Source organism: Chinchilla lanigera, unplaced genomic scaffold (genome assembly GCF_000276665.1).
Source record: "Chinchilla lanigera isolate Chin_1 unplaced genomic scaffold, ChiLan1.0 scaffold00108, whole genome shotgun sequence".
Lineage (NCBI taxonomy): Eukaryota > Metazoa > Chordata > Mammalia > Rodentia > Chinchillidae > Chinchilla > Chinchilla lanigera.
The window spans coordinates 477,605-498,016 of NW_004955509.1; the positions used below are offsets into that span (position 1 = coordinate 477,605).

The 20,412-nt window shown below is 39.3% G+C and overlaps 1 protein-coding gene across 1 annotated transcript in view; it reads right to left on the bottom strand.

The window, feature by feature from the left end:
- Window positions 1-20,412, bottom strand: part of Map7d2 (MAP7 domain containing 2) — a gene marked incomplete in the record, with an annotated part of 121,538 nt that overhangs the window by 30,552 nt on the left and 70,574 nt on the right. Inside the window, 6 exon segments of the mRNA XM_013506304.1 lie at window positions 3,919-4,046; window positions 5,848-5,978; window positions 11,315-11,437; window positions 13,288-13,398; window positions 15,697-15,792; window positions 16,590-16,701. Coding sequence (XP_013361758.1) covers window positions 3,919-4,046; window positions 5,848-5,978; window positions 11,315-11,437; window positions 13,288-13,398; window positions 15,697-15,792; window positions 16,590-16,701 — 701 coding nt within the window.

Sequence of the window (20,412 nt, forward strand, 5' to 3'; positions counted from 1 at the left end):
AAAGAGAACTACAGGCCAATCTCCCTAATGAACATAGATGCAAAAACTCTCCATAAATTGCTAACAAACAATACGACAAATCATCAAGAAGATCATACACCATGACCAAGTGGGATTCAACCCAGGAATGCAGGGATGGTTCAATATATGCAAACCAATTAATGTAATACACCATATCAATAGAGCCAAAGACAAAAATCACATGATCATCTCCACTGATGTAGAGAAAGCCTTCGATAAAGTCCAACACTGATTCATGATAAAAACCCTACAGAAAATAGGAATAGATGGTCTGTACCTCAAGCTCATCAAAGCCATCTATGATAAACCAACAGCTAACATCATACTAAATGGTGAAAAACTGAAAGCTTTCACTTTAAAATCAGGAATAAGACAAGGATGTCCAGTGTCACCACTCCTACTCAATATAGTTCTGGAACTATTATCTATAGCAATTAGACAAGAGAGAGAAATAAAAGGAGTAACAATAGGAAAGGAAGAAGTGAAATTATCATTATTCACAGATGGCATGATACTCTACATGAAGGCCCTCAAAACTCCACCAAAAGGTTTATAGATTTAATAGCCAAATTCAGTAGCATAGCTGGATACAAAGCCAACATTCAAAAATCAATAGATTCCAGTACACAAACAACAAACAGTCTGAGAGAGAAATTAGAGAAACGACACCTTTCACAATAGCACCTAAAAAGATGAAATACTTAGGAATCAATCTAACAAAGCAAAAGATCTATACAGTGAAAATTACATTACTCTACAAAAAGAGATCAAAGAGGATTTCAGAAATAGCAAAGATATTCCTTGCTCATGGATAGGAAGAAACAACATTGTGAAAATGGACATACTCCTAATATTGCTGTGCAGATTCAATGCAATCCCAATTAAAATACCATTAGTATACCTCACAGATCCAGAGAAAACATTCCTAAAATTCATCTGCAACCAGAAGAGGCCTAGAATAGCAAAAGTAATCCTGGGAAATAAAGGAAAAGCAGGAGACATCACAATTCCTGACTTGAAATTATAATACAAATCTACTGTGATAAGATCAGCATGGTACTAGCAAAAAAACAGACCTGAAGATCAATAGAACAGATTAGAAGATGCAGACACAACTATAAACACACTCATCCACCTTATCTTTGACAAAGGAGTCAAACATATTCACTGAAAGAAAGATAGCCTCTTTAATAAATGGTGCTGGAAAAACTGGCATTCCACATGCTGAAGACTAAAACTAGACCCATGTCTTCCACCATTCACTAAAGTCAAAATGGATCAAAGTTTTAAATATTAAAACAGAAACACTAAATCTTTTGGAAGAGAAAGTAGGCAAAAATCTTGAAGACACAGAGGTAGGAGAGTTCATGAACAAAACCCAAACTGCATGGGAAATACTTGAAAGAATCAACAACTGGGATCTCATTTTACTGAAAAGTTTTTACACATCAAAAAAAAAAAATCACCAATAGAGTAGAAAGAAAACTCTCGAATTGAGAAAAAATTTAGCCAACTTCCCCTCAGATAAAGGACTTTTATCTAGAACATTTAAAGAATTAAGGCCCCCCAAATTAAAAGATCCAATCCAAAAATTGGCATCTGAGATGAATACACACTTCTCACACAAAGAAATACTAATGGCGAATAAATATATGAAAAAAATGTTCAACATCATTAGTCATTCGAGAAATGCAAATTAAAACAACATTGAGATTACATCTCACCCCACAGAGAATGGCTATCATCAAGAAATCAACCAATATCAAATGCTGGAGAAGCTGTGGGGAATAAGGAACCCTACTGCACTGTTGGTGGGAGTGTAGACTGGTGAAACCACTGTTGCAATCAGTTTGGAGATTCCTCACAAAGCTAGGAATACAAGTCGTACTTAACCCAGCTTGTCCCCTTCTGGGTATTTTCTCAGAAGAATTAAAAATATCATACCACAGTGATGTATGTGCACCCATGTTCATAGCAGCACAATTTGTTATAGCTAAATCTTGGAAACAACCCAAATGCCCATCAACTGAGGAATGGATAAAAAAGATGTGGTATTTTTATATAATGGTGTATTACTCAGTTATAAAAAAGATAAACTTGAGGTTTTTGTAGGTAAATGGATGTAACTAGAGACCATACTCATAAGTGAAATAAACCAGACCCCCATGTGTAAACATCGAATTTTCTCTCCAGTGTAGGAACCTGAAAGAGTAAGTAGAATTCAAAATGTACAGTAGAAGATATGAAAGGGAAAGAAATTGATCAAAGGAAGGAACAACTGGGATGAGGGAAAGAAGAAAAAGAAAGAAGGCAGGCAAATATATATATATATATTATATATGAGATAACTGTACTGCTGATGTCTGATGGTATACTGAATGGAACAGTTAATGCTTGAAATTTTTTATATTCTGACCAATATTGCATGCTTATATCTGATAATCTGAGGAATTGATTTGAAGACAACAATATGCAATGAAACAACCATTGGTAAATTCTTACCATCTTATCTAGTGAAACTGTATTATCTCTAAAGTTTTACTTAATAGTTACTTTTTATTCTCTTTAATGGTTTGAACAATCTTCCATACTTATATCTGGTAATCTGAGCAACGCAGTTGAAGGTAACAATATGTAGTATAACAACCGCTGTTAATTCCTATCATTTTGTTTTGAAACCCTGTATCACTTTTAATGTTCTTGCTTTGTTTTGTTTATGTCTGTGATGTTGGTATGTTGCTATTGTTCTTTTTTTTACTACTCTCTTTAAAATAAAAAAAGAAAAATAAGACAAAATATTAGTCAAATCATCCCAAGGTATCATAATGTTTTAAATAAATATGCTGGAGACAAAGAGAAGATGAGAGTAAAAAGGTTACATAGTTACTTTAACAAGCTTGCAAGAGAATACCAGCATAACCAAAGACAAGCAAAACTAGCACAGACAGGACGCCATGAACCAAAAGAATAAATAAATATCTTAAAACATGTTACTAATTCAGGTATGCACCATGGAAGGGCATTCCTTATGGGGGCAGAAATGTTAGTAACAGGTATCAATATTCCTATAAAAACCATAGTGACCTCTGAGAAAAACACTGAACACTGTTAGAACAAAACACATTAGAAATAACAGCTGATGTCTTCAGCTATTTTAAAGAAATTCCCAAGTGTTCATTAAATTTGATTTATCCTACGTTCTCTGAACCAAACTGATGCACTAAACATCGTTTACTCTATATGGTTCTCAGTATATAAAAACTCTGTTTTCCCAAATAAATTAAATTCTATTTCACTTCCTCACTACTCCTAAAGATATTTCCACTGTACAGCTGGATTGAATTACTCTTCTCAGTTACTACTGGTACTGGGAATTGAACCCAGTGACTTCTCACTGAACTACATCTGTACTGGGGATTGAATTTAATGCCTTCTCACTGAACTACATCTCTAAGTTGCTAAACTGCCCAAACTGGGCTTGAATTTGTGATCCTCCTCAGCCTCCCAGAGTGCTGGGATTACAGGTGTGTGCCATCATGCCCAGGTTTACTACTACTAAAATATCTTAATGATTTAAAATAGTGGCCACAGAGCTATTGTAAATTTGCTTTTTGTTATCTGGTATTATTTAGTAAGATAAAATTATTTGGTTTATTAAAAAAAAACATATTGCTGGTCATGGCTGACAGGTTATTATTGTCTCTCTGTTATAGAGACAAACAATGGCCCACCATTTACCCAAAAGAAACACAATCAATGCCAGCATTTCTCCTACTCCCCAATTCTGCTTGGCCATGGCTTATAGGGGATCCGGAGTTACAATTTTGGATGGCACCAAGTCCCAAAACTAGCTCTCAACCCTGAGCTGAAAACCTGGCAAAAAGGAGAGATGCTTACTTGGCTATCACAGGAGAAGATGACCTCTTAGAAATGACTCCGGGAAGCTCGCATCTTCTCAGTGGAGACCCAAGGCTCGCAGTGGGAAAAGAAGTTGTCACTCGTTGCCCCTTCTTCACTTTCTCCATCTGTTGGGGAGACAGAATAGGGTAGCCACAGCCCACGACTGGTACTACCTCCTCAATTTCTAAAAAGTCCCAGATGGAAGTGATGTACAGGCTTAAGAGGGATCAATAAGAAGCTATAATGCTTCATGTGATGGGAAAATTTGCTGGGAGACACCATGGGGTCATCACATTTAGGGAATCCAGCAAAAATAGTAACAATTTTCCACCTTACTCCCTTGTTATATTATGAGAAACTAACAACAGAATTTTTTTTTTTGGTACAGGAATCGAACTCAGGACCTTGCGCTTGCTAGGCAGGTGCTTGTGCCACTGAGCTATATCCCTGGCCCTAACAACAGAATTATATTATGGTCTTGGACATAAAGGAACTGCAAAGAGTACAAAGACACAGGCTCACTACAAAAACTTAAAGGTAAGTAAGAACATGGTTATAACATCCAAGACAGCGAGCTGTAGAACCTGACAGCATACTGGGTTGCAATGGGGAGTGTAACCCACTCATTTCTCTATTGGCAGAACAGAAAAGCGAACAGACATCAGTGTCTGGCCTGTAGAAAGTGCTCCACAAGGATAAGTTCTCTTCTTTCCCTATCACGTTTTTCTGTAACAAATCCTCATTTGGACCCCACATCCACAAATCTCAGCCTCCTTCCACAATAATCCATCCTACAGCAAAATCCAAGAGTTAGAAATATGTCTCTTTTAAGAATCTCAGGGCCACAATGAATATGAACGGAAAGTATGTTATAGAATGCCAAACAGGGCTAGAGATATAGCTTGATGTTAGAGTGCTTGCCTAGAATGAGTGAGGCTCAGGGTTTGATCCCAAAAAAATGTCCAATAGTAAAGTAATGCAGTATTTTTAACATAAGTTCACATATTTTTATATCCCTCGCTTTAAAGGTAGAGCCTAAATTCCTTTCCCCTTCGGAGTAGATTGATCTTAATGACTTGGTTTTGATGAAAAGCATGTGGCACAAGAGACAAGTTGGATATAAAAGGTAATGCAGTTTCCCTCCTGTGCTCTCTCGTGGATTGCTTGCCCTGGAAGAAGCCAGCTGGCATGTTATGTGGATACTCAAGCAGCTTCACAGAGAGCCCCACAGAGCAAGGAACTGAGGTCTCCTGCCTGCAGCCATGTGATGAATATCTCAGAAGAGGCCCAGTTCAGCTTTCAGATGCAGCAGCCCTAGCCAGCATCTTGACTACATCCTCATGAAAGACCCTGTACCAGAACCATCCAGCTAACATTCTGAATTTTGCATCCAAAAGCCCCATGAGATAAGAAGCATTTATTTTAAGCCAGTAAGGTTTGGAGTAATTCACTTTGTAGCAAATGATAACATAAGTAGTATGGCATGCATAATTTCTAAATAAATACACAAATTTGGGGGTAGCTGTTCAACATGTATTTTACTGATTGTATCAGTAATGACATCAAAAATATTTTAAGGCTACTGTTTGGGTGGTGGTTGACCTAGAACCTCAGTTCTAGTTATCTAAATAGGCAAGACTTGCCCAGAATCTGATACACCCAAAGAAGCAGAGAAAAGACACTTGAAACACTCTGCCTGACTCCTATCCTTTGGAGGGCAAGCTATAACAAGGATGTCATTAGGAAATTTCTAAAAGCATCAAGATTTAAGGGTATGCAAAAAGTTAAATTATTTGCAAAGGTTGGGTAAAATTTTAAATTAAATCTCCCCCATGATCAGTCACTAGAGACTGACAGAAATGTAGACCCCAGGTCAAGTGCAGCAAGTAATCAACAGTCCACAGAAGTGAGTGAGTTTAAACTTACCGGAGAGGCCTCTGCTCCTATAGGGGCTCCTTTTCCAGCATCTCCTACACCAGATGTAAGTGTAGCCTTCTTCCTCTCAATGGTTCTCGTGGGAGAAGACTTGAACGAAGATTTAAGGGGGCCACCAGGAGCTACATGAAGACAGGCATAGAATACTAGAGAGTTAAAGTACAACAGCCAAAAAAGACAGAAAGAGCAGATGGAAAAAGCAGGGAGACAGGAAGTTGGAAATAACACATTTCTATTAAAAGTTAACACAGACAATCCATTCTCAAAACACTTTTTCTATTGTAGGATAGATCCTATCTTAAAAAGGCTCTCAGACTCAAGAGTCCAGTTCATTTCAGAAGTTAAAAGTCTGTACTTTGGACCCAGACAGATCTTGCACTGCCACCTAATAGCAGGATCACTTTGGACAAGTCACTTGACTTCTCTAAATCTCAATTTCCTTATGCAATTAACATAGCTGACCTGACCACTGTCCTTGGAAGAGGCTGCTTATAAGGTTGGTCCTTGGCCGGCACTAGGAACTTAAGATTTCAGGAAGATTCCTGCTATTAACTGGTGAGTACTTAAACTGTTTCTATATATAATAGCATACATTCAGGTGTCTGGAATTTGGGTATGTGGCTGGCAGAGGGTGCCTAACATGACCACCTCAGTAAAAACTCTGGGTGCTGTCTCTAAAGAGAGTTCTAAGTTGTCAGTATTTCACATGTGTTGTCACAATACTTGCTGGGGGAACTAATCACATTCAGTGTGACTAAGAGAAGAACCTTGAAAACTTATACCTGGTTTTCTTTGCATTTCTCCCCATGTACCTCTTCCCTTTGCTACTTGAGTGCATCCTACTGTAGTAAATCATAATGATGAGTACAAATATGCTGAGTCTTTTGAGTACTCCTTTCTCCTGGTAAATCATCAAATCTTGGGAGAGGCCTAGGAGACCTCAGACAACTGATGTCAGAAGTGGGAATCACTAGAATGACCCTGATTCACTGAAATGTGGTAAAAGAATTGTTTGGGAAGAGGCAGGATAAAGGTGCAAAGGATGATGAATGTATGCTGTGTGGACGACTATGGAATCATCCATGGTATGAACCAGCAGCCAAGTTGCTATCTGTTGTGAGAGGTGAAAGTTGCCTACGGAATCTGAAGATGACCACAAGAGAGTTGGTTTGATGGATCCCCTGGCAGCTTTTGGCCATGCTAGTTAAAGGAGGGAAAATGTGCAGTGGAGCTATGCTTTTGGGTTTGTTTGCTCCTCCAAGTGGAAGTGGGAAACAACTTTCTTGATTTTTGTCCGCAGTAAGTGGGAGTAAGTCTCTGTAACTGGGGATTTTTATCTAATGAAGACTCTGGAAAAGGGAAGATGTAAAAATATTTTCTCAGTCATCCCTATTCTCATCTTTAAAGACAAAATAGTTTTTACACTTTTTTTTTGGGGGGGGGTATTGGGGTTTGAACCCAGGGCCTTCACACTGAACTATATCCCCAGTCCAGACAGAGATACATAGTACTTTGGAGTCTTAAAAATCAACTGATACAAATATAGAACATTTTTCCATGGGGCCTACTCTGTGAAAACATCCTAGATAATGCTTGACCATCTGGGTCCACACAAGCACCCAGAGGGATTGTTCTGTAACGGGACCATTCAAAATCAAGCTGCCCCTCAGCTCTATATTTCTAATGCAGAGGCTGTGTGCGTTCCCAACTTGTGACCCTGTAAAAAGCTGCAGGCTGAGAAAGGTTGGAACATGACCCCTTCAGCCACTCCTGACAAACTGCACTCCATTCCCTCTAGGGGATATGTCAGTACTGTTGTCTTGTGTTTGATTTTCCAAAATAGTTTCAGTGACTCCACTCACTTTCTTCCCAGTACACACACCTCAGTAAAGCAATTTGTTAAATACAGCTATCATGGGGCAGGGCAGAGACTGATCTTCTTTAGACTGCTCACTGGATAAATGACCAAGAAAAAAAGGACCAAAGGTGATATAAACCCTATTTTGAAAATTTTGGATTTTGTCCTAATGCCTAAACATGTGTCTGATTGAGTTGGATAAAAAGTTTTTTTTTTAGCCAGGTGTAGTGGCGCATGCCTATAATCTCAGAACTTTGGGAGGCTGAGGTAGGAGAGTCACAAGTTTGAGTCCAGCCATGGCAATTTGCAACTTGGTAAGATCCTGTCTCAAAACAAAACATAAAGGCTGGGGATACAGCTTAGTGTGAAGGCCCTGGGTTCAAGCCCCAATCCCTCTCCCAAAAAAGATTGTAAAAATGATTTTGTCTTTAAGGGTGTGAGTAGGGATGATTGAGAAAATGTAGTTTTGTCTGCTAAATGGGATATGAAGAAATATATTAAGCCCAAGCACCTGGGGGCGGGGTATAGGGGATACTGTTACAAAGACCTTTGTTATTTTTGTTATCTTCTTCCAGAAGGAAAACTCCCTGTGCTGTCTTTATGAGCTGCTATGAGCATCGAATGATGAACCTAGATGGCACATAACAGCACACCTCAACAAAAGTGGGCCAGCTCCTGCAAGGTCTCTGCAAAATACCTCTAGATGGCATCCATACTTGCTAGGTAGATGAACTAGTTTGGGAGTGACAGCCTCAGGCTGCCCCTCTGGAACCAAAGACTGAACTAAATTCACACTGGACTGAGTAACCTGGAATAAGAGACATCACAGTGGGAGGTCACAATACAGGTCACCTGCCCAGCAGCATATTAGCTCTGTGTGCCCTAACATCATCAGCTTTTGGTCTCCAGGGAACCATGGGAGTCCTAAGGAATTGTACTTCTTATGTGTGTGCCCGACTATCACGACATTGCCTTAGCCCCAGAAGATGTTCAGGTCACCTTCAATTTACTGGCCAGAGCTCTGCAGGGCCTAAGTAAAAAGATGATTCATAAAGAACTAACAAAGGAAGCCACCTGGCTACCTAAAATAGACCCTTATGGTTAATGGGATTCGCTTTCACTGCTAAGTCCAGAATCCCTAAAGGGGGGGCTGGGGATTTAGCTCAGCGGCAAAGCGCCTGCCTGGCAAGCGCAAGGTCGTGAGTTCGGTTCCTGGTACCGGAGAAAAACCGAAAAACCGAAAAACCAGAATCCCTAAAGGGCATAAGTGAGATCAATACTATAGGTTGGTCTCATCCCACTGTCTGGGGTCTTACTGGTAATCTGTAAAGAAACCTTGGCAATGTGTTGTGGGGGTGGACTATGCAGGAAAAAGAGTTAAAAATAGGAAATGTCGCTGCTGTCCTTGAGTGGGCCTATATACAAGGTTGGCCCTTGGCCAGCATCTGGGGACTTCAATTTTGGCAAGGGTTGCCACTGTTAACTGACAAGTGGCTCACTGTGCCTAAACTGTAAAAACAATATGGTGTGTGCTGAATAGCTGCTTTCAGCTTACAAGTATGGAATTTGGGTATATGCTCAGTGAGGCCTGTACATGATCAGTCCCCAGTAAAAACCCTTGGCACTGAGTCTGTAATAAGCTTCCCTGTTTGGCAACATTTCATACATATTGTTGTAATTCTTTGCTGGAAGAAATGAGTCCCAAGTGACACCACTAGAGAGGACTCTGGAAGTGTGTGCCTCATCTCCCCTAGACTTCATACCCTCTGCTGATTTTTTCGTCTATTCTTTCACTGTAATGTCAGAGGTGAGTGTGCCTAGATGCTAAGTCCTCTTAGTAAATCATAGATCCTGGGCTTAGCCTTAGGGATCCATGAAATATTTCTCATTCTCAAAATGGGGATATTTCCTATTTGCCAAAGTTTTCTGTCTGAGATAGAATTAATATATCATCAAATACTCCTTTAAAAAGTGTCCAACTGAGTGTTTTTAGTATACTCACAAGGTTGTACAACTATAATCACAGTCTAATTCCAAAACATTTTCAAGACACCCCAAAAGAAACCTTTATTCACTAAGCAGCCCTCCCTTTCTTCCTTCTGCTAGTCCCTGATAACCGTTAATCTACTTTTTATTTCTATAGATTTGCTTACTGTGAATATTTCATGTAAGGGGAATCATAATTTATAGTTTTTTTGTATATGTCTTCCTTAACTTAGCATAATGTTTTTGAGGTTCATCCATCTTGTAGCAGTGTCAGTACTCCATTCCTTTTCATAGCTGAATAATATTCAACTTTAGAGATACAGCATATTTTGTTTATCCACTCACCATTTGATGGACATTTGAACTGTTTCCATTTTGTGGCTACTATGAATAATGTTGCAAAAAAACATTTGTATACAAGTGTTTGTGTGGACATATGTTTTTAATTTCCTTAGTTCTATATCTAGGACAAGAATCTCCGAGTCATATAACTCCATGCTTAACATTTTTAAGGAACTCCCAGCCTGTATTCCAAAATTACGCACTATTTTTCATCCCCATCAGGAATATGTGATTGGTCCAGTTTCTACATATCTTCAACCAACATGTGTTATTTTCCCTCTTACATAGTTTTAGCTATCCTAGTGGGTGTGAAGTGGTAGCCCATTGTGATTTTGAGTTGTATTTCTCTAATGAGTAGTGACAATAAACATCTTGTGGCATGATTATTGGCTTCTTCTGTACTTTCTTTATAGAAATGTAACTATTCAGAAGCAGCTACAACTAGGTAGACATTTTATGTCATTTATAGGTTATTTCACTGAATACTGTATACTGTATCTTAGGAATGGAAACCAGACGTTGCTCATCTGTACATAAAAAATCATCAACCCTCAATAACTGCAATATGATGGTTTGATCTGATCTAGTAAAAGAAGGGCTTTGAGGGGGCTGGGGATTTAGCTCAGCGGCAAAGCGCCTGACTGGCAAGTGCAAGGTCATGAGTTCAATTCCTGGTACCGGAAGAAAAGACAAAAAAATAAAAAATAAATAAAAGAAGGGCTTTGATAGTCTGGTCCAGTGTTTGTCAGACTTTAATGTCCAGGGCAGGTGTGGCCTGAGAATTGGCCTTCCTACGAAGTTCCCAGGTGATGCTACTCTGTGCCAATCATTATGCTACCTTATTTATACCATTACCTCACTTAATCCTCATGACAATTTAAAACAACTCCACTGTATAGATGAGCAAACAGGCTTATAAAATGGTAAGAGTTTGTGAGTACTAGGGCTGGTTACAGGATCCAAGATACTATGGTCTACAGGCTACTTTGCCAAACCATCTCTTAATAAAAGTCTAGTAACCACCACAGTTCATCAAGTAGATATTTTTCTCCAATGTACATGTTCTCAGTAATTACATAATTCACTTACCTCTGTACCACTTAAATATAGCAACAGCAAAACACTACTGGATTAAAACTGTTATTAACCATTGAAGACACTTCACAAAGCCAGTAAATAGAAAGTAAAATACAAAAATTCAGGAATAAATCCCAGGCTGACCAATACCACTTTAGGGCTTTTCCTCAGTGTCATCAGCTTGGCCTCTTTTACCTGAGTCACTGGCCTGCTCAGAGAATATGAATGTAGTTCTGCTTCTGGCTAAAGAAGCCTGTGTGGGTGTCAACAGTCGCATAACAAGAAAGCTTTCCGTGGGACTAAGGTGTGTGCGATGAGCTGAGGGATGGAATTAAATGAAAAGTTTAAAAAGCAAAATTAAAATAAAATGCTTAAATAACAACACATGATGCAAATTAAATTTGGGGTGGCAGAACAAATATGGAAAATAAAAATATTCTAACAAAAAATGGTTTTGTAGTTTGTCATCATAAAATGAAACAAATAATGGGTCATTTAGAGTTTGGGGGCATGTATTAATTCTCTTGGGATGCCAGAATTTATTCACTATGTCATTATGTATAGTGACCTGCATCACTCGAGAATTAGACAACCTCCCAAGGTGTTAGTATAGACTCATTTACTCACCAAGTAGATCTAACAGTGAAAAAAGGACTATACCTATAAAACATTCATTTTAGGTTCTCTGTTAAGACATAGCTCAAAACACTGATTTTTAAAAATAAAGTATGTCATCCTATAGTAGTTTAAAATAAGTCCTTTATACTTTTCCTTGTAAATAGGGGGAAAATAAAATAAACACAAAAATAATAACAGCCAACTGATTATCAGCCTCAATGGAAGATAAAATTTTCATAATCTAAAATTAAATGACCAAAATATTTTGATGGTTTAGGAACATATTTATATAGCAACAAACACAAAAAATTATTTTCTATTCTCTGGATGTCTATTGACTAGTAACTGGTTTGGGGATTAAATACTTGCAATTTATAATCTACAAGCAGATAATTCAGTTATCAAGAATACATAATAAAATACATGTTAAACAATGCGAAAAATGAATTTAACATCAATCTGGAACCATAAGAATTAATGAAAACTTATGGAATACACTCACTAATGGAACAGCTACCTAAAGAGGGTGTAGGTGTTTTCTCATCCAACTCTTAATTCCTTCCATGTTCCTGGGGTTTCCCCATAAACTGCATCAGAAATTAGCAGCATTCTGACACTCACAGGAACTCTGACACACATGGCACGCCTCTGGGATGGAAGGGGCAGGTCAATGCCAGCGAACAACAACTAGAAAGGAACATCAGCCTCTTCCAAGTCACAAACATCCTCCTACTCATCCCTTGGGGATAACTTGACATGCTATATACTCCATTGGCAACTGACTCCTTCAGTGATTCAATGATGCTTTAAAATATACATTTATCACATAGAAAGCCCTCCCTTAACCTCCATACTGTGAAAGGTATAAATTCAGGATGCCAATGACTGATCTAAGCCTCCATTAAAATATGGATGGCATTACATCTATGCAGGTTCTAGAACTGGCATGTGTCTTATATGTTACCTTCTGACTCAAAACAATACCTGAAAAGATTGCCTTCCTTTTCCTCTTTTAGGGGTCTCGTATTAGTTCTGTGTTTCTGTTTTCATCTAGGAAATGTGCAGGTCTACAAACAATGTAGGACTACAGAACTCCATTTTTTTCACAGAGCGAGTCTCCCAGGTAACTCTGACTCATCAATTCTGCTCCTTCTGGCTAATCAACTGCATCCCATCACTGACCAGGCACATACTTGCTTTTAACTCCTATACATGCGCTGTGAAAAGTCAAACTCTTTCTTTCAGACTGGGAGAATATCAATTCCTGTCCCTATTCAACACCAACCTATGGCAAACCTATGGTACCCATGCCACAGCAGGCCGTCTGCATCACTGAAAGCTCTAAAAGATTTGCCATCAATGATCCAGTGTCATGCCACTCTTCACAGTCCCATTAGCAAGGCCGTAGGGTACCTACATTCAGACCACAAGGTTAGGACAATGGTGGTATCTGCAGAAAGCTCAAGAAGGGGCTCTTGCAAAGGCCAATGTTAAAATGCCCACATCAGAAAGAAGCACACTTGAAAGACAAAGTCTACGTGTTCACTTGCCTCGGTCTGGAGAATAGGACATAGCCACGGTAGATGAAGACAGGCGTTTACTCATGGGAGGCTCCGGCTGCTTTGGTAAATTCATGGTCGATGTTGAAAGTTTGTCACATGCTGCAGAGAAATGCATTAAAGACATTGGTATTCAACCACTATAGACCAAGAAACACATCCCAAAGTCTCTTTCCTGTCCTCATCCACACACCTCTTACACCACTGTGGCACAGTACACTGTGCTTCCATTATTCTGGTATCCCATTATCCTAATCGAGAAATGTCCAGGCTACAGTAGCCACCAGCCTGAAATGCTTTCATTGTGTTTTTCTCTTAAATTTCAAATATTCAACCTTATTCAAAATTTCAACTAAAGTTATGCTAATTCCTTACAATCTTCTTGTGTCCAGGGATTTTTAAAAGTATTAACACTACATAAAACCAAAACCAACCTGGATCCAGAGACAAATCCCTATTGAAAACATTCTATGGTTTGAATGAAATTGTGTGTGGTGAAACTGAACTTTTCCTGAAGGTTATCTGTGGCTCATATTGGGGAAAAATGTAATCTGTATACCAGCTGTCTTTTTGTTGTTGTTTTGTTGTCTTTTTGAGACAGGGTTTCATTATGAAGTTCAGGCTGGCCTTGAACTCACTTTATAGTCCAGGCTGTCCTCAAACTCACAGCAAACCTCCTGCCTCAGCCAGCTAGTGCTGGGAATACAGGTGTATGCCACCATGCCCTGATCAAAAACACAATTCGAGGGGCTGGGGATTTAGCTCAGCAGCACAGCGCCTGCCTGGCAAGTGCAAGGTCGTGAGTTCAATTCCGGGCACTGGAAAAAAAAATGCAATTTGAAAGCAAGGAACTGTATTTAAAGTGAAATAACCTTTAGCAGTTGGTTTTCTTACTTTTACTAAGAGATGGAGTCAAAGTGGCCCTTTCACAAATGTTTTAGTGGGTTATGGTTAAGACTTTAACATGTGACTCTAGGTTTCATGTTCTCATATTCCAGTCGTCATTTCAAACTGGTTTCTAAATTAAATCATGATGGCCAAAACAAGGAATCAAACTTATCAGTGAGGTTTTCAAAAGCTAACTCTTCTGCTCATATTGTTTTCAAATGACAGAACTGTCATCTCTGACAATTTCTGTTGACCAAATGACAATCTTAAAGCTGAATTCCAAGTGTAATACATTTGGATTGGGGGATATATAAAATATTTAAACCTGAAATGTTGTTTTAATAGTCCCACTTTTAAATTTTTCATTATTTTAAAGTACTTGGCTGTTCTGGGAATACATGTAACCACTGGAAATGACATAAAACCACATATATAGGGGTATACATTTTCCCTTTTGCCTCAGGCTCTGCTTATTTAGTATGGCACTGGTCTTTAGAAATTCAATATTTTGTTTGAAATGGGCTGTTTTATATTAATTTTGGTTTTGAAAATATTCCACTAGAGTATTTTGTCTTTCTTATTGAGTTTTTTGGCGCCTACTCAAATTATGTGTCCAGGTCAGATATCACACTCGCCTTATCAAAGCCCCAGGTACTGATTCCCAGTGGGTGATTAATCCATTTTACTTGTAACCCTCTGTAAAGAAAAGCCACTGCCCACTCTACAGGTAGTAACTCAGCTTGTGCAGCAAAATCTGTGCACCACCAATAAAAATATTGTCAAAGGAATGCCAGAAACCAAGCATATTTATTCGTACTGCAAAAATGATCTTACATATTGCTGGTAAATGTTGCATCTCCTTTCTATCTTGTTTTATTTTTGCCAGCCAGAGGTGGGCTGAATTTCTAAAGTCACTATTAAATGGGAAAGTTTTGCTGGTTTTTTTCTTGATCCAGACCATAAGAATTTTCCAAGTTTACATCCACAACAACATTTCAGACAAACAGATGAAATCAAGAACAAAGCTAAGTTACCTCATTATATGGATTTCCAGTGCTAGTGCCCATGAACTCCATACCACTTCCTCTTAGACATCTCTCCCAGAATACAATCACATTAACACTAAGCCCAAATAGTCTATTCAGAACTCTGTATGATTTTTTTTTTTCAAAAGTGTTTGGAATGCTCTACTACTTAATGCCTAAAACAGATGATTAATGAGACTGCTAAAAATCTACATGCACAAAAGTATTGACAAGATTTGGAAGGTAGAAGGTAGTGAGCTGAGGATGAAATGTGTCCAGAAGACTAAGGTGTATAAGGCATGCAGAGCTGCATGATGACAGAGGAACAGAGGAACATGAGCATGTCACTCACATCTCTAAAAAAAAAGTTGTAACAGGTCAGAATAAGAAATTAATTGTGACAGTGCTTGAAACAGACATGGTGATGGAGGAAGGTGATCAAAACAATTATCACAAAATACTATGGCACGGTGATACTCAGATATACCGTTGGTAGACTCGACAGCGGCAGAAGTGGTCCCTGCATCCGGAGGGAGGGTGTTGGCTGCTAAACCTAGAGGGGGTGGGGTATTTTCTGATTCACCTACACAACAAAAAATCAGAGCAAAGAGAGGTAAAAGAAAAAAGTCCCAATTTTTTAGTATACTTGAGTTTCTATTTAGGAAATTAGAAAAGTAAGAAATGAGTTGTTGACTTCTCAAGAAAGAAAAAAAATTAGAGTATGTTCACTGCCAAAAGGTTAAAAGCACAATACAGCAAAGTTAAGAAACTATACTATATCTGCTCTCAGAAAGGGCTAGTACACAACTCCTGCCTTAATAGAATGCTGAGAACTGAAGTGACACTGAAACACAGTGTGACGCTGAAAAGAGGGAAAGTCACCCTGAGACTAACAATCTACATATTAAACATTTGAAAATTTAAAGACAAATATGAACTAGATTATGGAGTAAGTCACCTTGAAACAAAATTGAAAGAACAACAAAAATTCAGCCCTTCTTAGAGGATAACAGCTGCTCTGCCTTTTGCAGTCACAGTCACGTCTGGAGCAGTGACTGAGCTTCCTGCCTTTTCTCTCTGAAATCAGATTAAGATGGACCTGCCCGCTGAATATGGTTAACCAGGTTGTGTGTTCACTTTCTTTGCTTTTCTTTTGCTCTCAGTAAGAGCTCAGTTATATCAACTGCTGCCTGTTAGCAAGAAGAATGCACAGCTCCCCTTCAGGGGAACTGCACAGACAAGAAGCTTGGCAGTTTCAAACATCACATCTGAAAAGGGTACCTATAAGGCTATATACAGCTTCCCCCAGATCCTCCAGACACCCAACTGTGCCCATGACCACCCCCACCAGGGCCCTGCAACGGACAGTCCTTTACTCACCATCACGTCCTCCAGGCCCTGCAGCCAGTGATGCTCCCCAGGAACACTTCTTCTTCAGCTCCAGCTGCTGTGTGCGCTCCAGGGACCTGCGCATCATCGCCTCTAGCCGTTCCTGCCAGGTTCATGCAAAGTGTTGGTGTCAACAGGGAATGTGATCAATCACCACTGCACTGCTGCCTTGGTGCTCTCTGGGTGAGTCACCAAATGTGGCTTTCTGGGCTCAGCATCCCAAGCCTGGGTGCTCTCTGCCACACCAGCGAGGTTCTTGATGGGTGGAGAGTAAACACTGCGGCTAGGCTAGCACTGCCTCTGCTCTCCAACGGAACATTGTGTCCTGCCCCCCAGGGAGGAGCTGCTGCTGTGCCAGCCCTTGATTTGTTTAAGAATAATGCCCAACAAGCATTAACTCCTTGAGGCCTGTCTGGAGCCCCATTTTGCTCCATCCGGTAAGAGGAGTGGGATTTGCTTCCACAACCAACTGCAGTCTTTCTCATTTTAAGGATAAAACATTCTGCTTTGAGAAAATTTAAATAGAGTTGTAATTTGAGTTTTTGTATCCTTAAATATAGCTTTTTGGGATGCTATATAGCTTTGAGATGTATTTTGAAAAGCCCCATTTTCACCTGAAAACTTCCTAAAGGAGAATCAATTGTTCTACATTATAACACTTTTCTACTAATAGTACTCTAAGGATAATACTGCATAGTTCAACATAAGAGACAAGAACACAGATGCTTCAGGCCACAAAACAAAGCATTCAGACATTTCCAGAATTAGGGAAGTTTGGGGTGGGGGAAGGAATAAGCAATTTTTAACCAGCAAAGAAAAACAACCAGCAAGTTTCTTTCCTAAAAGACAAGCACTCTCCTGTAGTAATCAAGCTTACTTTCATAAAGCTGTCCTTGACACTGGAGCGAGGGCAGTCTAATTCTGTACCCCCTACCGCCTCAATGACACTGCAAATACTAGCTCCTTTCCCTGCCTCCACCCGAAAAGGACCAAAACACCCTCTAGCCCTCATTAGGCCCTATCTGGAGGTGTTCCAGGAACTGGGCTAAATAATTTCTGTCTATATCTCAAAGATAAATATTATTTTTCACTGTCTAATAAAACAGAACCATGCAAAAATAATTTAGGATAATACAACCTGAGTAACCATGACTTAAGCATCAGGAAAGAGCTCCTTTATTTCACTTACTAGAAACACATAAAGGCCACTCAGCAGGTATCTGGATTTATCCCTTTTGTCTACACCAGAGGGATGAGATTTTCTTCTACAAATCTCAGCCTTCTTTGTATAATTGTTCTCTGAATAATGCTTTGCTAACATTTGCTAAGAGACTCTTCAGGGACCTCTGAGCAGAGAGATTTTTTTGCTTCTTAAAAGACTCATATTTGTACTTAATATAAATTATGGTTTAGTTTTGGACCAGCAAATCAACAATGAGTATGCATTTCCTGCCTGTCCCATCTTCATGACTTCCAGTCGTTAAATTCTGATACCAAATACTCGTGGTCTGCCAGATAAAAACTAGGGCTTGAAGAGAATAGATCTCCTCTACCATTTGATGCCAGAAATCAGGGTCACCTGATATGGGCTGAATGTATTTAACCAATGACCTAACTGAAGTGTTGGAACCTTTCACCCTAGGACGAATTTAGTTTTGGGTGGATTATGGAAGATTTCCTACATGCCAGAGAGACTTCACAAACTAGTCCCTCATCAGATCAATGGAACAGAACAGAGGATACAGAAACAACCCCAGGCAATTCAATTATTTGATCTTTGACAAAGGGGCTAAAAACACACTGGAGGAAACAGAGCCTCTTTATGTTGTTGGAAAAACTGGCTATCTACATGCACAAGATTGAATCTATACACACAGCTTTAATCATGTACCAAACTGAAATCAAAATGGATTAAAGAACTAAATGTTAAAAGAGAAACATTTAACCAGTTGGGGGATAAGATAAGTAAAACTCTTGAAATCATAGGCATAGGCAAGGTCTTTCTGAACACAACCACAGTTCAATAGGAAATGGTACGAAGAATCAACACGTAGGATCATATCAAATCAAAAAGCTTCTGTTCAGTAAAAGAAACAACCACAAAGTGAAAACAAAAGAAAACCTACAGAGTGGGGAAAACTTTGCCAGCTCCTGCTCAGGCAGAGGACTAGTGTCTAGAATATATAAAGGACTAAAAAAATTAGACCCTCCAAAACAAAGACCCAATCAAAAATTGGACAAGTGAAACAAACAGACACTTCACAGAAGAAGAAATACAAATGGCCAACAATTACATGAAGAAAGCTCAACATCACTGGCCATTAGAGAAAAGCAAATTAAAATAACACTGAGATTCCATCCCACCCCAGAAAGAATGACCATCACCAGGAAATCAAATAGCATGCTGTCAAGGCCGCAGAGGAAAAAGGAACCCTTCCACATTGTTAATGAGAATGTAAACTAGTACAACCACTACAGAAATCAATACGGAGAGTCCTAAAAAAAATTAAAATTAGAAATTCCATTCAACCCAGCTATTCCCCTTCGAGATATCTTCCTGAAAGTATTTCAGACATCATGTTATAGTGATAGACGCATACACATGTTTATAGCAGCACAATTCAAATTAGCTAAATCTTGGAAGTAGACTGTGAAGACTAAACCCTGAGGAGTGACTGAGACCACTAGAACAGGCAGGGTTGAAGCAAACAGCGATATCTTTATTTCAGACTGAGTGTGGCTGGGCCAAAGGTGAAAAGACCATTGGCCCCAAACAAAAGAAGAGGGTATGATTTTATAGGGGTTAAAGCAAGGGAAGGGGTCTTGCCAAGGAAGATGGAAAATTTTAAGTTTGTGACAGGCCGTTGGTGGGTTTGGTGTGTCTAATGGGAAGCACCTGGTGGGAATAGCAGTATGACCGTGGCAGGGTTCCTGTAAGCCTGAGAACAGACCTGATAAACAGGGTTATTTTGGTCTCTTGAGCTGGGTTTCCTGTTTGAACAGAGTGGTGGGCCTGTTGGGTTTTTTCTCTTCAAGTTGGGCAGGGTCCAAAGTAGGAACCTAGCATGGACTATCTGTCCATTAGAAGATAAATGTATAAAGAAAATGTGGTATTTACACACAACTGAGTACCACTCTGCCATAAAGATAAGCTTGAGTCATTTGTAGGAACTGGATGAATCTTGAGACCATGATGTTAAATAAAATAAATCAAACACACAAGCTTAAATATCACAAGATTTCTCTTATATGAGAAACCCAAATTATAAAGAGCAAAAAAAAGATAATAGGAAGTAGGGAGATAGACCTTTCTCCAATGGGAAGAGGATCAAGAGATGGAGGGAGGGGACAGAGAGAGGGGAAGGGATGAGAAAAATAAGTAAGATGTGTTCTATACATGTGCCAACTCCACACAAGGAATGTACTGCACACATGTACTAATAAAAAAGAAAAAAGGATAGTTCCTCATTTAGCAGAGGCTCAGTGAGAATAAAAAACAGTCTCGCTAAGCTGGGCCTACCAATGAGCAGCTGCCTAGGGGACAGAATTACACAGTAGTACTTACCACCTAAAGCAGACCTACCCCTGGACTATTCAATTACCTTTAAAAAAAATAACTGCCCATGGCATCCACCCTCCATCAACTGAGCTACTCCGAATTCCACCAATGACGATTTGATCCTTTGGACTTTGAATAGGTTTATAAAAATATAGCTATAGCAGGGGCTGGGGATTTAGCTCAGCGGCAAAGCGCCTGCCTGGCAAGCGCAAGGTCGTGAGTTCGGTTCCTGGTACCGGAGAAAAACCAAAAAAA